Genomic DNA, 18609 nt, shown 5'->3' with positions numbered 1-18609 from the left:
TAAAATGGGTCGTTGGGAATTCCGTAATATGTCGGTGGCCACGACAATAAATTACACTCTTCGTCAACATTATCATCGAATTGGTGGCGACCGGTGTCGAACAGTGTTTTTTAACATATTCACTGTATTATCAACAATATTATCAATTTAATGATCATTTTATTGTATACGTCTATTTATTAATTATTATATATTTAATAAAAAAAATTATTAATATGTAACAGAATAACAGAGAAGTGCGTATACGCCGTATACCCGCGTATCAGATAGCATCCTATAAGTATACGCACCAACAGAGAAACAAAGAAGTGGGTAACGCCCCACTACACCACTGCTACGGTCTAATAATATGAGATGGGATACAAATTCAGGTGAGGGGTTTTATGGTCCACCCCCACGTAAATTTTCCCTATACGTTTTCCCCTATAAATTCAGTAACCTTTATAGATACATTGTAAACAAAATGCTCTCAATTATCTGTGAAACGTAATAGAAGCTAAAAATTAAAAATGATTTTATCACCGTAAAAGTTTCTCATTTTGGATGGAACGAATGATACATATAGTTTTTTTAGAACGCCCTTCTGCCGCGTTTCAAATAAAACACCGTTCGCGATAGTAGGACCTAATACGTCTTCTGGGATTAAAATAACAGTAATAAGTACGGCTGACGACGTTCACTAGACGACATCGCATTACCGCGAACGCACCCTAATTAACATATTGCAGTGGTATAATACAATCTGCATCGTCGTTTCGCAACGAATATTTCGTTGAACGTGGCAGATTTTATTTCACGTGTGCGATAACGATCAAATGGTTCAATTACGGCGTATAATTATTAATTATGCGTTTTGCGCAGTTTTTCCGAAAAATGTTATATCGCCACCGCGGCCGCCGCTTATCGGTTTATATCGTTATCATAATATTATTATTGTGTAAATAATGTACTCACACAGAATTTATTATTATTATTATTATTGAGTAGACAATAGGTACACATTTTACCGTGTACACGCGACGTTGTGCGGTCAGCATTACGATCTGGGGTTAATTTTTTTTTTTTTGGAAATCTAATATCGCCTGCTCTATTCGACGCGCGCTGTTGCATAACTTCCTACGCGCGTTCGTTGATATCTGTTAGTGCATTGTGCTCGGGAGAGTAGGTTCTTTATTGCGGAATATAATTATATTAACATAGCTATAAAACACGTGATAGCCATCAAAATTGTTTATAGATTTCATGACTCTAATGATGTGCCGAAGAGTGTTGACATCACCGTTTTATTCTACGCGTAGATCGAGAATGGAGATTATGAATTACGAAAAATCCCAACGACATGATATTATTCGTACTGTAAATGTCATGTAGGTACTAAGGTCTAAAATCCGTTCGAATCAGTACGCTATAAAACGGCATAATAAATCATTTATAACAATATACATTTGATAGGCGCTACACTAGTATGGATTATAGAATTTATTGTTCTATAATCAACGGTTATAATGGCATAGTAGCTGTCAGCTGACGTATTACATTATATTGTACACGCGGTCCTGCTCAGTTCTCGTACAAATATCTAGGTATACAAATGGATCGATTTTATATTTGATCAATTTTTTATACACAGTAACTTATTATTAACAAGCATAAGTAGAATAATGTTTATAATGACGTAGCGCGTAGTAAAATATTGCTGATGTACAGATAGTTCATTAATACATATGTAGCTGATCGCAGACCAATGTTAGGTAAGATTTTTCCGAGTTATCTGTTACTATAAACTCGCTTGCTCTCTAACCGTACAAACGTGTCCTTTCATATTCCCCGATTCAAAAGCAATTCCATAAAAAAAACGACCCGATGAGACGCTAAATGTCTACCCAAAATGTTGATTCCTTTTATCTTGTTTAATCAATTTTATTCTTATTACTTATACAGGTGTTACTAATTTTATTTTTATAATAATGTATTTATATAACATTATTAATAATTTATATACTTGAATTTAAAACGTATTTACCTATTTCGTACATTCAAAGGATACGGGGAGGTGCCCTTGAATTTTAATTTTTTAGTTGGGTTTCTTTTTTAATAATAACATTTGAACCAGCTTCGATGAGTTTAAAATATAATACATTAAATTAATAGAGATCTATATTTAATAAATATTAATATTAATAAATAAATATATAAATATTATTTATATATTTATTTAATATTAACGGGGGTTAAAATGGTTCAAATATTATTATTAAAAAAGTAACCCAACTAAAAAATTAAAATTCATGCGAATATCTTTTTATTACATTTTTATAATAATAATAGATCATGATTATAAACTGAAATCATAAAATATAATGTTCCTAAACAGATTTTCATTTTTCGTGACTTTATAGTTATAATCACTTTTGCAGCATGCCCTTGACTTCACTTGTTTCCAAGTCTTAGATTTTTATCGAGTATGGACTATTATTAACTGTATATAAGTTAGTTGATAACCAATACCTATTATTATAAAATAATAACAGTATAATAAATTAAGTTATAAGCTTACACGTTTTTTTTTTATCAATGAGGTTAATCAACAACATTTCTAAGCCAAATTAAAATATTAAAATACTCTAAAAAGTAAATTGAAAAATGAAATAATAATGATTACAAAATATGATTCATAAATTATTTTTAAATCAACCAATTATTAAATTAATCCAAACGGATGGTTCAATGTATTGTCCATAGTTTTATAATATTATTATTCATTATAAATTCTCAACTTCAACTCTTCTCCCAAAATCGATCGATTGAAACTTACCAATAACAACCGTTCTTTGTATCATCAGCCGTGGCATAATAAAATAACCAAATACAATTTTTTTTTAAAAAATGTTCAGTATATGGGTGAACTGGATTCATGTTTACACTATATTCCTAAAGTTATTTCTACTCTACCATATACAAATATTACACTAAGTAAGTGGTAAATCGATGAAGTAGGTGATTGTCTGTGTGTTAAAATATGTATGCGCGTTCACTATTTATTACACAATACAAAACTAAATATTAAATTAAATATTATACATAGGTGTACGGCATATTTGCCATTTACTATTTAGGACACCAACCGTAAAATTGATTTGAAAAGAAAAGAAAATTTTCTATTTTAAACACAATAATAGCAATATAAAAATTCTACCGAGTTATAAGATACTTTTGAACTTTTCCAACTATTATTGTATTCATATTATGATTTGTAGTTGTTTAATATATTCAACAATACTCCACGACGCACATGAAACATAGCTACCAATTACGCGGTTAATATAATGATATATATATTGTTTTCCTGACAACGATTTGTACATCGTTCTGTCGGTAAACCTATGTCGATTTTCATCTTGTTAGGTATTTCAATAGATCGTTCGATGCAGATAATCGTCAGTGTTATCTACAGCGAGATCAAGTTGAAATCCTTATGCACAACGGTAATAATGATTGATTTGCGCGCAGAAAATAAATTACCGAAAAAAAAAACAAAATAAAAACGATGAACATTTGTATACGAATATGTTTGTTTTGCGCAGATAACTGATAAGACTTCGATATACATTTTTACTTTATCTGATAAACATCGATTGTTGTTGGGCTTCGGAGGTAGTGTTTATCAATATTGATTGATGCGCAAATAGAATGTGCTGGTCATCCGATTAATGAGAAACGACGACTTGAAATGCATGTTGGATCAAAACGACTGTCATCGGAATAAATGTCATTAGGCTAGAATGGTTAATTGAAAATCATTGCAGATCCGCTTTGTTCGATATAGACGTTCAGTGTTGTGATGTGCATCACGACTGCGAGCTGAACATTTAATGCGCATGGTCACAGTTTCCATTTTTCTTCCGCTTTCCTTTTAAAACCATGTTCTTTTTACATTGGTACTATCCCAACAAAGTACCTACTGGCTGGAAAGTTTCTTTTTTGGTATGTTTTTCTTATTTTTATACTATTATTCACTGAAATACCCGCGGCTTCGCCTGGGAGATATTTCACTGATTAGAGTAATATTACTATTTCAATTAAGTATACATTTTAGGCAGAAAAATGTGCATCGTAAACTGTATTAATTTTTTTTATTTATCTTTTATTAAATGACATACTCGTACACCGCAATCGGTAATTATTAAGACCAACATAATTAATAAAACAAAAATATTTCCTATGTAATCGAAAAGTGAAAAAGTATACACATCTAGCTCAGAGTTCAAAACTGTTTTGACCCTTAAAAATGAAATTTTAGAAAAATAATTTCTTAGTGTGCTTATTGGTTACGTACATTCCTTCAACATGTCCAATGAATCGGTGTGGGAGTTTTGACTCTATAGTGATCAGTCAATAAATATATTGTATTTTAATTTTATGTACTTGGATTATTTATCAATTAAATTCATTATTCCAAACAGATTTCCAAAATAAAACAATTTAAAAAATAAAATGTTATTTTTATTGATTGGAATCGAAATTTAATTGTATTCAACCAACGGAAAAATATAATTTTTATCATACCTGATAATAATAAATTCATTACACAAATATTTACTAATGGATTGATGTATTATTCAATGGACCTAATCAGTTGATGGAGAATATTGAAGTTACTTTTCGAGTAACTGATATTTAAGTATTTGTGAAAAAAAATTTACTTGTTCTTTAAAATAATTAATATTAATGGATGTGTATGATTATTTAATAAATTATTGGCACAACATTTCCTGTATAAAATGTTGTTTTTTGAAAAAAAAAAAATAATCAGAAATTTTAATTTAACCGCCTTTTTGAGATCACGTGTACTGACCTGAACTTGTGGTCTCGAAATTATCTTTGATAAATTACTCATTGAAATCGTATGCAATCACGTATGTAGTAAATAAAACCAGCAATGTTTTCGTATTACTCCGAATCTAATAGCAGCTATCATAACCAACTCAGCAATAATAATCCAAATACAAGTTACGACCAATTTAAATTTGTAATTTCGCATCCAGATATTCGACGGCTGTTACTTTTAAAGTCTCACGTAGTATCGTATTTTTCACAATCATATAGATTTATATGTCTGCGGAATGGAGCCCAGGAATTTGATTGTTCAAAAACCAACGCAATTAACATAATATCATTTTCATTGTTTACCATGGGTGAATTTTGTTTAAAATAAACAAGCAAACAGTGACGATATCAAGGTGTCATGTCGTATCGATTAAAAAAAAGCAACATAGGATCCGCCGCGATTCGGAAAACGCTGTTCACGGGCAAATACAATCGTGTGCAAACGACTTTTGCACTGCTAACAGTGTAAATATCGCGATATAGATAGTAGGCATGTACAGTAAGTACTTGAACAGTAGACATGTAGATCAGTGTACCGCCTATTAAACTACCGTGTAAGTAAACCGACTTTTAGCACATGGCTACACGGTACACAAACGTCGGTGGCCGAATATCAACAGATCGGTGGTTCGACAATAATACTACTGCATGGTTTCCACATCGAACACCACTTGTTATTTGATTCGACTTTGAAAAGCACATTGAACTCATCCCCATGTTAATAGTGTATCCGCCGAGTCTTCGAACGATAACTCAAAGCAAGCAAATTAACCCTGGAGAGGTGTTGTGTTGAAATCTTTAATGAGAGATGTTGTTGGTATTTTTGACCGACGTAATATAAATTGTTTTCAATTGCTGAATAATTAGTTTATTCACGCATTTGGGTATGTTATATATACTACATACATTATAATATACACTATACAAAAGGGAGATCATTTTCCTCGACATATCAGAAATCAAAATCAATTTCAATATCAGAAACATCGGATACAGAAAAAACGTAATCTTCAGTTTCCTGAACTTCTCAAATATTCAGTTTGTTTCTCCATAACACAATAAATTACAGGGGTAAACTGTGCATAAGTCGTGAACAAATTGGATTTCATTTTATTGCAGTCGTTTGACGAAATAAATATACTATATAAATCGAATTCGAAATATTATATATTGTTGAATTGTTATTGAACGTCATAACACACATTTTCATATCGTACCATTCGTCGTACGGGTACATTTACGGCAGGGCTATACATAATTTTATTTAAAAAAAATATACATATAAATACACTCACACTCACACACCTATACTACATTATCGTTTTAAAAACACCTACGGCCATAAAGTGTATTTCTGTTTAGAAAATAATGAAGATCAAAGTATTTACATATTATACAACTTATGGTGATGATTAGAGAACACTTTACGAAATAGAACGGCGAAGAAAAATATGAAATGACCACGATAAATAACATTTAACATTATCATCATTACAATATGCGCAGTGATTTTAATTTTATACATAATTGTTACCATTCCCGTTTGCTTACAAATACACACGCGTACCATTCCATATTACGTTTTTATTGCGTTCATTTCACGATTAACTTGACAAATCTTTTATTTGTCGCGTACCGTACGGTTCTTATTCCGTTAAAACCGTGGACATTAATTATTACCGTTCTAAAAGCTAATTTTCCGCGTATCACGACGCATCATATAATAACAATAATTGTTTGCTCAATAATTAAATTATAATTTCGCCGGTCGAGCATTGGACATCAGAGGTACGTACGGCACAAGATTTTATTTAATTTCGTTCGCATTATTATACGTGTATCGTTAAAACCGGTCTCGTTCGGATCGTTCCGATTATCGGCTACATGACTCATATCGAATTACGGCAATTACATACGTGCGAATGGTGTAGGTACCCGTGTACGCCGGAGAGTTGATACAATATAATGCGTTACACGCTATTATGTGTGCCATATTATTGGTATGCCAAATAACGGCGTAGCAGTGCGGACCTGAAGTTTTCGATTGCTTCAATCAACGAGGTCGACGATGTCCGCCGTATTAAGGGTTTCCTATCATCTGCAATTATTGACTGTACACATTAGTAAATGATTCGTGTTTTTCCCGAGGTCTTGATTACTATTGGATCGGTTATTACAAATACAACACAAATATCATTGTCTTTTTTTTACAAAACGAAATCGAAAAAGTTTTATATTAATTCAATGATTTACAGTCTAATGTAGACCATTTAAAATCATATAACTAAATAACTACTGAACAGACACTGAAAACAGGGACGTCCGTCGAAATGTAGTGTTTGGAGGGAGGAGATGGAACAAAAAAAGTTGTAAGCAAATATTAGCCATGGGAAGATTTAACACAGATCTTTCATAACAATCATTAATAATATTATAAAAATTAAAACTTCTATAAGTAAATAGGTATAAAATGTCACTATTTGTTCAAATATGTATAAGCATAAAACAACTTTATTTGATCAAATATACACGATACGAATTGGAAACGGCTTTATATAAAAAGAAACTTCTCATATTGTAATTGACATAAAAAAATTTCAGGGTAGCAATGGCCCTCGCTGGCCCCCTGCAGACGTCCCTGCCTGTAAATAAATCTGTAAATAGGAGGGGGAAAGAAAATAATTAAAATTTCTGAGATTATTAAATTATTTACGTCTGTTTCAATTTCATGACTTATGTTGTTTTTGAATTCAATTATCGTAATCACGTATATTTTCTGTACTTGGAACCTATCATTTTTCCTAAAACATATATGTATCTCGTTGAGTTGGTATTATTACAATTATGAATATTATATTCTAATTAATATAATTATATATATATAAATATATAATTTATAATTAATAGCAATTTTAGTACTATGTTATACGAGTACATACCATGGATTGGCAAGTAATGTTTTTTTGGAATCCGAAAGATTAAATAAAAAATAAAAGAAGTGTCGAAAAAAAATGTATTTTATAACATTATTTATTATGTGGATTTTATTTATTACTGTATTGTTTTAAAATAATTATTAATAAATTAATTATAAAAAAAACTAAAATCAGAGTTTCATAAATAAAAAAAAAAAAATCATTTTAAATTTTAATATTATAAAAATTATTAATAAAGTAAGATTTATCGTATTAACGATCCAGTGTCAACTTTTAAAGATTAACCAGTTTCCGACCGCTGCTCTAATATATACGTATTAGTTTTATCCAAATATTTAAACAATTTACATAATTTTTTTTTTAAACATTTCAATATTTTGTTTTTAAAAATGTAAACGGACAATGTCCAATTTATAATATACTAATATAATTAACAATGATACTAAGTAATTCAAATTAATAAAATATAAATATAATAATATATAATATGTATTATGCCATAATATTATTACTAATTTATAATTGTTATAGATTAAATTGATTCGGTTATATATTAAATAATAATCAATCTCTTTTCAATTCATACTACTAACTACTTGTATACTACATTTGGTCAATATAACCCACTTGATATGGGTTTTAAATTTTGTAAAATTATTGAAACTTAATTATATAAAAAGTTTAAATCATTTAAACAACTTAACACTCATCTTTTTTATTTTACAACTATTTAATATAAAATAACCATTATATAACAACAAATTTTGTTTCAATTTAATTTTGTATACATTTTTCGTTCTTGCTTTCTTATTATTAATAAAATATTAATTTTAATGGTATTGCTTCTATTTATCTTTTTGGTATGGTCAATCAGTGATGACTATTCACTTTTATCATAATATATAATGAACTCTTCTATCTTTCTTAGCCGAGCTTTTAGAGAATCAATTAAAAACATAAAAATAATATATACATAAATTGAAGATGTACTATATTATTTTTACCAACAATTAAAATTGTATGGTTTTATAACTGAAACATGTATACCAATTAATATTTATTAGAAAAAAAAATGTTTTAATTATTCATTTCGAATTTAATATTAAAACGATTTCACGAGTTGTTTAATATTTTTTTTAGCAGATGTTATTATTATTATTCACATACATAGACGTGTCTTCGAGTAAAATCACCAAATTAGTATTACTATGATGAGTTATTCCATTTAGAGAGTAAAAATTACATCTACTCGTCCTTACACATGATGTACACGTGCGCGTGGAGACAAAGTTGTATCTACACGTGTTTCTAATATAACAAAAAAACATTACTTCAGACCATAATACAATAGATATTAATTAAATCATTTTGTATTCATATAATATTATGTACTATGGGAGAATGTAATTTTTTAAGTTGTATGCTAACCGTTAAGGTCCTAAATATATATTTATTTACCTGTGACGTTTTTGTTTCAAGGAATAACGAACTCGTTTTTCGTTTCAATACACAGTGTTCAGATAGGTATGCATTGTCGATTTATCTGAACCTCTTCTTTTTTTCTCTTGTGTTCTAAACAAAAATTCATTATTGTACTTGTCCCCGGCAGCGCCTCGATCAGTTAGTTGAAAGACGTGTTGCGTATTAATATTTATGAACCTAGAACATCAAGCAACAAATAAGAATGCCCAATGGCTCTACATGCGCTACTGTTCATGGCAATACACTGCAACGGTATAACCATTACATTTTGGTATTATATTCCATATCATTGCCATATGGTTCACATTGCATTACAATCTGTTCTATAGCGACTGAGTGCACTATAATATTCAAAACCTATCAATGATTTCATGATTCATAGGTCTCAGCACAATTTATGAAAATAAAAATTATTTTGTAACACTAGGTTTTAATTATTTTAACACTAATGTGTTTTAATTATAATAATTTATATCACTATACGTGAAATATAAACCAGTTAAGGACTAAGTAAAAGAACGGACTAATTAAGTTCTCATTTGAGTACCATTTACTTTTCGGATTGTATAACATTTTAACATTTCTCGTATATGCAAATGTATTTACTACTTTAAAATATTTCTCTAGCGTACTGATTTTTAAATTATACTTAATTTAAAACCAGTTTTATAATATCTCTATCTGTTTTTTTTTTTTTTTTTAATATATTTATGTAAATACGATTTTTATAAAATATAGTACAATGATAATAATAAATTAACGAAAAAAAACTGCAGTAAACGAATAGCCACCATCTGGAGTTAAACATTCACTATAACATGGCTATTTTATAAATATATAATCACGTTTGTTAAGTAATGGGCGTTATGTTTTTGATACATATATATAATTGACCACATCACGTATAATATTCAATACACATCATCCTTGTATTTCAATAATACATCAACTCTATTGTATTATTTTTAGGAATTGCAATTCTTCCCTATTATAAACTATACCTACTTATATTAATGTATTGTATATATTTCTTTACCTATTTATTTGATTAATAAATCGATGGTAATTTAAGAGACAAATCATTTCGTGCCAAAAATAAAATATCGAACAATATAAATTAGTGGAACTGTACTTACCCTGAAAAAATACTGTAGGCAATGAAAATATCAGGAAAGGGTAATTCTTCACGGTTCTGTTATTGATCAAACTACTTGCTATACACCAATTGCAAACGAGTGCGAATAAAAAATAATTTTATTTAAGCGTTTAGATCGCACAGTCACCAGTGAATAATAGACCATAGTTGTATAGTTATTATTATAATAAAAGTTAAAAAAAAAAAATTAGCAAATAAAAAAACATTATAATTATGCCGAGTAAACGTTATAAATCTTCAGTACCTACTGAAGAGCTAAATAAAAATATAAATGAGTTTAAAAAAAAAATTCAACTTTCTGGTAAGTACTCGTAAATATATAATATTATAATATATGTAATGTAGTATTTCTTAAATATTAGCAAAAACAATTTTAAAAATCACTAATAGTATATATAAACGAAAATTATAACATACACTAATTACACTGTAATATACAGATCATAATAAATAAATAATATAATATAATTTTCAAAATGCATATAATTATTTATTATTATGAATTCTTGTATACTATTTACAAAATTAGAATAAAATAAAATGTTATAGTAATATAAGTTTCGGTGAATATTGATTCACAATTTACTAATGACTTATTATTTTTATTTGTTTAGTTTATTCTAAATTAAAGTAACAGTTTTGTTACCAAAATTTAACAAAAATATATTTATGTTTTATTTATACTTGTACAATTATTTTTTTCACATAGCTCACAGAAACTATTGGCCATAAAATAGTGTTATAATACAAATCGAACAGCACTAGTTATATGTGGTTAACCACCAACAGAACATTTCTTGATTTCAAACTCAAGTGTTTTATTGATAGTATAGAACTACACATAATACTTATTTGATATAATACATTATTTCATCAACTATAAATAATAATTTCAATGTTTTCCTTGTTATTTTTTATTTAAACCAAATTTAATTCAAAATGAATAATTGATTTATTTTACAACTAAGGTTAAATTCTGTTATCCAATTGATATAGTAAATTTAAAACTGTATTTCACACGCATGAATTAATATTATTATTTTTATTCATGTACCTTAGAGGGTCAAAAAAAAGCGCAATATGAAGAATGTGAAGAAGAAAGGAAGAAAAACAACGAAAAGATTCAAGTATTAAAAAACGATATCAGAGAATTGTATCGAATAAAAAGACAAGAATCGACGGTAAGCCGATAAAAATATTTTGATATGATTATATAAGACGGAGAAAAAATAAATAAATAAAAATCCAGTAACATATTATTATAGTGCGTAGACGCGTTACCAGATACGAAAAAGGATGAAAAAATCGCGGTTTTAAAGAGGAAAAAATATCGCGAAGCGTTAGATATTTTGGATATGAAACTGATCGACACGAAGAAAAAAACAGATCTAATTAGACATGATATCAAACAGGTAATAGTGCAAGTAATATAATAACTAGTTGTGCCCTAGATTAATTTTATGAGTTTCTTGACTGCGGTTTTATAGAAAAGGATCAAGTTGAACGACTTGTTCAGCAAATGGAGTGACATGCGATCAATGATCACATCTACTCTAGACAAGGATTTGAATACGGCAAAAGTATATAATAATATTTATTATTATTTTTATTTTTTACATCTAAATTTCAATATTGTATTTAACGGTAACAAACACATGCCCTGTAATTATACAGACGCTTTCGGTGCTTGAAAATCGATCGCATCAAATAGAGATGAGCCGAATGGAAGCATCGCATGTGACGCGCAAATATAGATCAATCAGGAATCGGCTGTTGGAAGATTCGGTAGTATTCGAGTCTACGCTGAATAAATTAGAAAAAACAATTAAGATACAGCAATGTGAAATCCAACGGCTAGAAGTATAATTTATCATTAATGATTTAGTCCGTGTATACATACATGTTGATTTACACATTTGTAATTTAATTTCGCAAAGAAAATCAACGAAGAAGCAATTAAGTCGAGAGACAAAACTCGATTAGTTTTACAGAAAAAAAAAACGAATGCGGCTAATATAGCCAAATTTCGTATAAGACAAGTAGAACAAATCAGGCGAGTATAAAAATCGCATTGACGATAATGTATAATTATTGTAATTAAAAGAATAAAATATATTGTTTGAAATTATATTTTGTATAGAGCTCAAGTGGAAGAAAGAAAAACGGAACTGGAAAAATTGGAACGAAAAATATTTCCTCCGGGACAGCGACCTATACATCAAGATTCGATTCCGAGTTCTTCGGAAGAACAGCGATTGGGAGATAACGGATCATCGGACAGTCAAGAAATTTCTGACACACCATACTTCAAACTAAAACAAGTCACTGGTATAATGATTTACGTCAGTAAGACACTGACATAAAATAGACACTCAGTGTTTAACGAAGGATGATTCTTATGTCGATTACGCTTTAATCCATTCCATAATGACGAATTAATGTATTATTATTTTACACTTGGTCATTTGGATGGAATTGGTCATTTGGATGGAATAAATAGGATGCAGCGATCATCCCATTCGAAAATCATTTTGAATTGAGATTAATCTAAATATAAAATGTGTCTTAAAAATTGTAAATTTACAATTTTTTTGTTTATTTTATTTTTAGGCGATACTTGAAAATGAAAGAAAAATTAAATATAAAGAAATTCGAATACATTTATTTTTAAAGTACAATATACGAGTACTTTTCAATATATAAAAACTATTATATGAAAAACTGATAGTATTTGTAACTATAAGAAGTAATGGCATAATTAAGATTTTGCTTTTTAAAAGAGAAGGAATTAAAATTTTGTAGTAAAATCTATTAATTTAAATTCGAAAAAAACCTTATGCTTTATAAAGAACATAATTATTTATATAATAGCTATATTAATATTAAATTATATTTATAACTATTATAAATGATATACATAGATATTTTCAGAATTTTATAAAATTAAATTTAAATTCCTACATTTTTTTTTAAAAAATGTATGTTATAGGTAATGTTAACGTTTGGCTAATTTCGACATTATCCATGCATGTTGACTTATGTGTAATTTTTGAAATATCAAAATATCAATTAAAAGAAAATCAAATAGAGGAAGACACAATTAGTAAATAGTTATTATAGATTATTTTTAATAAATAAACATATCACATCTAACGAGAAAATTTTTTGCTACCTTTCAATTAATTTATTATATTTTTAATTTAATTTCTTAAAATAAATTATCTTCTAATTTATCAGAACACAATTTTTCAAATAAATGATAAAATTATGTTTTTTTTTCCATTTTAATTAAATAAAAAAAAATTAAAATAAAATATTACACTCATGAATACCACATGTGAAAACCGACTAACTACACATCGGCATTTTGTATTGTATTTGTTAACATATAAAGTTATAATAAAAACATCGTCCAATTAAGACATTATATAAGATTTATAATTGTCACACTGAACTGAATGTTAATAAAAACTTTTTTTTTACATTATCCGGATAGCATTGTATTTCAAGATCATATACGAAAAATTACACATTAACCAACATGCACGGATAATGCCGACATTAACCAAATGTTAAACATTTGTACATGTAAATGTAATAACATTACCAGTAACATATAGGTACACGATGACACAAACAATGCAATAATAAAATATAGAATATTCCAAAACATTAGAAACATTAAGCTCTAAGTTGGAATATATCCTCTCAACACCCCTTAATTATGTCATTGAAACGAATGAAACTAAAAAGAAAAAAAAATATTGTAAATCTATTAATTTATTGAAAAATTAAAACAAATGTTATTGAAAAAAGACTATTTTTCATTAAATTTTTCAAAATCTTATTAACATTCGTTTTTAAAAAATATATTAATTATTGTTAACTGTAGTGAGTAAAATCATTTTTGTGTTACGAGTAAAATTGATAATTTCTAGGTAATTTTTTTACATCTTTAAAACTTTATATTCTTATGAAGTTATTTTTTCATGTTCACTGATACAACTAGACACTTTATAACAAAATAATGGTTTATTAATATTATTATTAAACTAAGTTATTTATTTTTTAAAAATCTTGGCATACTAGCGCTAACTAACTCAAAACTATAAGTAAATATATTTTGACTTTAAATAAAATTTATAACATAAAATATAGCAATACAATGACTCTATTTAAAATCATAATTCGATTCTATTACGACTATTGTTCTCATATTTAAACATAACCAATATCATTCATCTAATAAATACCAATTTTTTCTTTCATGAATATTTTTATTTTAACAATATTTTCACGTCTTCTATTCAGGCTCCATTGACAGTGAAGACGTACGAAAAAAGTTTGTATCGCAGAAAGAGACTAAAGATAGACTTACTACTTTAAAAACCACTACAGAAACACAAAAAAAAGAACTACAACTCAAATGCCAACAGCTTAATGAAGAATTTGAACAATGTCGGTTTTCTGACGCTCAAGACAAAGAACAGTACGTTAAGTTATATATATATACTCGTATATACTTGAGTTTTTTGAAAAAGTAAAAAAAAAAATCGAATTTTCCAATTTATTATTTATTAAGTAAAATTAAGTGTTACTTAAACAACTTCTATAGCAATTTATTTTCTTTCAAAGTATCGAGAATTTCGAATTAACGAGGTTTGAGTTACAGGAAATCCACTATAAAATAATTATTCATTTAAAAATAAATCTTACTGTTCTGTAAATAGTATGTATAGTATTATATTAATACATATATATATATACGTATAGGCATACTGACTAGAAATAAAATTTAAATGTTCAACATATTAATCAGTTAAACATTTATGTGAATATTAATCAAATAAAAAAATCAAGAGTGTATAATAATAAATATATAAATAATAATACAACAATAATTCACTCAGTTAAGAATATACTTATTTTGTACAAATAATAATTCTTTCTAAATAAGTTTTAAAGTCATAATGTAAATGAACAAAAACATATTTTAAAATATCAAAATCTTGCTGAAGTATCTGAAAATCCTTTTAAAAAAAAGTTATAATTTCCTAACATACAATAACAATATTATCATGTGCTACCGATTTTCTACTATTTCTATCGAGTTATGAGTTATAACGCAATAATGTACCGCATGTTAAATATTTTTATTTATTTTTTATTATTATTTTACGATTGTATAGAAACGACGAAGAAATTGAAACTCTCAAACAAAAAATAATCGAGGATACGGAAAAACTTACACGTTTACAAAAAGATAGGACTGAATTGTCCGGTCAGATTAACTTGACCTTATCCAGACTATATGATTTGTGCATTAAATTAAAAGAAGCGGATAACGCTCCGGTGCCGGACAAATGTCCAAGTATCGAAAAAGCTGACTGGTTGATATGCCTTTTACAAACCAAATACGAAAAAGTGATTAGAAATGCCGGAGTAGTTGATAAAAACCAACGTAATTCAAATGAAAAGGTTAAAAACAATGTACCTATTAATTATTCGTATAGCTACTTTTAGTAGTTTTATTTACCTATGCATAAATTAAACTGCGTGTATTGTTTAAGGATGTGGCGACGCTGTGGTCATTGGAAGACAGTGTTGTGGAATCGGCGAATAAGGACGAAGAAGAAAAACCCGTTCCAAATAGATATTTGATCAAAAAACAAGCGCAAATAATGGTCGACTCTAAAAGTAAGAAAAAAGGGATGAAATCACCAAGAGGTGCAACACAAAGAGTTTGATCGACGACCAATGTTAGACAAATTAATAACTTAGATTATTCTCGTACAGTCGAATATATTTTAGATTCTTAGAAAAATATATTTCGGTACCTATGGTTTTTTTTTACGTATAACATAACATTTTATAAAAAAATAATAAATAGACGCAAGAGTTTTATATTGCTGATCACTAATATTTGTACATTATTATGAACTTTTTTTTTTAATTTATGAGTTCCATAATAAAAAACGACATTTTATAAACATGCCTTGCTATTAATGTTATTGGTTTAATTTTTCTGAAATAAAATATTTAATTTGTCCACGTAAAAAATAAATATTTTATTTAATGATTTAACTAATGAACATTAATATAACTAATATTTTTACATACATCAATATTTATGTACGCAATATTTAAACGAAACATAAACTTAATATTATTATAATTACGTTTTTGTTACCAGTTTCGAAAAAATTGGTAAAATAACAGAATAATGTCCATCAGAAGTAAAACAAAAATAAACACAGGTAAACCGTTTTTCTTTATAGATGGATAAATATTAATACACATTGATTATGAATAGGTATTATATAAATATACGATAAATTTAAGATTGTAATGAAAAAATAGTATAATAATTAAAAAAACAAAAAATGGTTATAAAGAATTTTAAGTAAATATATAAATCAGACGATTCGCTTGGTGAACCAGAAAAATATTGAACACACCATTGCAGGAAATAACTAATTTAACGCTAATGACTATTTTCTATAGAAATTAACCGGCCATTTTAACAGACAAATTATTTAAATTTATTATGATATTGATATGTCATTGAATTCATTAAACAATCAAAGTGTTTATTGAATGCTGAAAAATTAATTTAATAGCAATATTAATGGTTGGATTCATTTAAACGAACCAAGAACACATTAAGGGTGAAGCAATTCAAATAATTTCGGTGATTCTCAAATAAAAAATTGTATTTGAAACATATTTAGGTGTAATTATTTTTAATTGGGAATCGTCACCTAAAAATGATAGAATTTAATGGTTTGTTTTAATTTGCTTTTAATCCGGCCGATATTCACTAGGTATATTACATTTAAATACATAACAACTTTAATAAAAATTTAAACTACTGAAAACTATTAAGTCTTAGCTTATTAAAACACATGGATCAAGTTATAACCACAAGTAGTCGCGCAAAAAATAAAGTAATTGAAACATACCTACCTAATAATGAAAAATCACACCAATTAATGAGAAACATACGGAATGTTGTTTTCATTAAGAACCACAGGGCTTCTCAAACATATGTCTATAAAAGATTTGTTAGTGGTCGAAGTATAATATATTATTAATATAATTTAATACCATTAAAAACTAGATTATTGATAATTTTTCTACAACCGTTCTGCGATCGGAGAACTGTTTGAAAAAATTATTACAAGAAAAAAAACATTACTTGTACGCAATTATGCATAGTGCATCTTACTCGTGAGAAGAGAAACATACGTAATACAGATTTGTGATATATATCACCAAAAGACAAGCAAACGCTATTACTTTTGCTTCACGACGACGGCATTGTACATGCATTTAATTACTAATTAGTATTATTATTTATACCGAACACGGTTAAAACGGTTTGATAGCAAATTAATCAATTTTTCGATCGCGAAACAACCAGTGAAATAATCCATACCCATGAAGTATGTTACAAGAATAGTATCACAACAAAATTAAATTAGGTGACCTGCTGTATCGATTCTTGTCACTATCGATGTTGATGTTCTTACAAAATATAATGGCCATTTTCACAAGTCGACACGCGATGATCTTCAAAACCGATGAACTGTGACTGTATTTTTCAGCAGTATCTCCTACGAATGTTTCGAAAAAAATAAAAACGAAATTATCAATTTGTTCTGAAAATTGTCTTATTAATATTTCTGTGATGTGAACGTGAGGTTCTGTTGATTGTTTGTAATTTGCGATTCTGTCACTTTTGTTTCACGTACCCTCCAAATTAAATCACCATAACCGCTCGTATTTTAATAGCCTTAACTTACTAACGTAGTGCTTGAATCTGGTTACTAACTGATATTAAACACTTAATGGAGTTAATTATAACAAAATTAAAGTTCAATACACGACACGTTAATACCGGTCGTACATAGCCGATCTACGTTATCACCTAACTCATCAGGCTGTAGCGAATTCGCTGCCAAACACTATTGCTGATGTATTACAGCCGATTTCTGTGTGCGTGTAAAAAATTGTACGGGAATAGAACCCAGGGGTTTGCTTCAAACGTGCAAGCTTGCTGATCACAAATACGTGCCAACTATTTTCAACCCCTGAACTAGTATTCGTATTCAGAATGTAAATTCATGCATCCGGGCACAGATCTTC

The 18609-nt window shown here is 27.9% G+C and overlaps 1 protein-coding gene across 1 annotated transcript; it reads left to right on the top strand.

Annotated features, from left to right (window-relative positions):
* Positions 1-10561: 10561 nt before the first annotated feature.
* Positions 10562-16369, top strand: LOC112685707 (coiled-coil domain-containing protein 186). Its single transcript, XM_025557662.1, has 10 exons — positions 10562-10762; positions 11521-11642; positions 11727-11873; positions 11949-12041; positions 12136-12321; positions 12399-12514; positions 12602-12789; positions 14773-14950; positions 15651-15939; positions 16032-16369. Exons 1-10 carry the CDS (start codon positions 10675-10677, stop codon positions 16206-16208), a joined length of 1584 nt encoding a protein of 527 aa, XP_025413447.1. The 5' UTR covers positions 10562-10674; the 3' UTR covers positions 16209-16369.
* The last annotated feature ends 2240 nt before the right edge of the window (positions 16370-18609 follow it).

Source organism: Sipha flava, unplaced genomic scaffold (assembly GCF_003268045.1).
Source record: "Sipha flava isolate LNK unplaced genomic scaffold, YSA_version1 288_pilon_pilon, whole genome shotgun sequence".
NCBI classification, from domain to species: Eukaryota; Metazoa; Arthropoda; class Insecta; order Hemiptera; family Aphididae; genus Sipha; species Sipha flava.
This window is presented reverse-complemented; position numbering and strand designations above follow the sequence as displayed.

Coding starts and splice junctions, on each gene's coding strand:
- LOC112685707 (XM_025557662.1), top strand. CDS start 10,675: ATGCCGAGTAAACGTTATAAATCTTCAGTACCTACTGAAGAGCTAAAT. Junction 12,322..12,398: donor GTGAAATCCAACGGCTAGAA/GTATAATTTATC, acceptor AATTTCGCAAAG/AAAATCAACGAAGAAGCAAT. Junction 14,951..15,650: donor GACGCTCAAGACAAAGAACA/GTACGTTAAGTT, acceptor ACGATTGTATAG/AAACGACGAAGAAATTGAAA.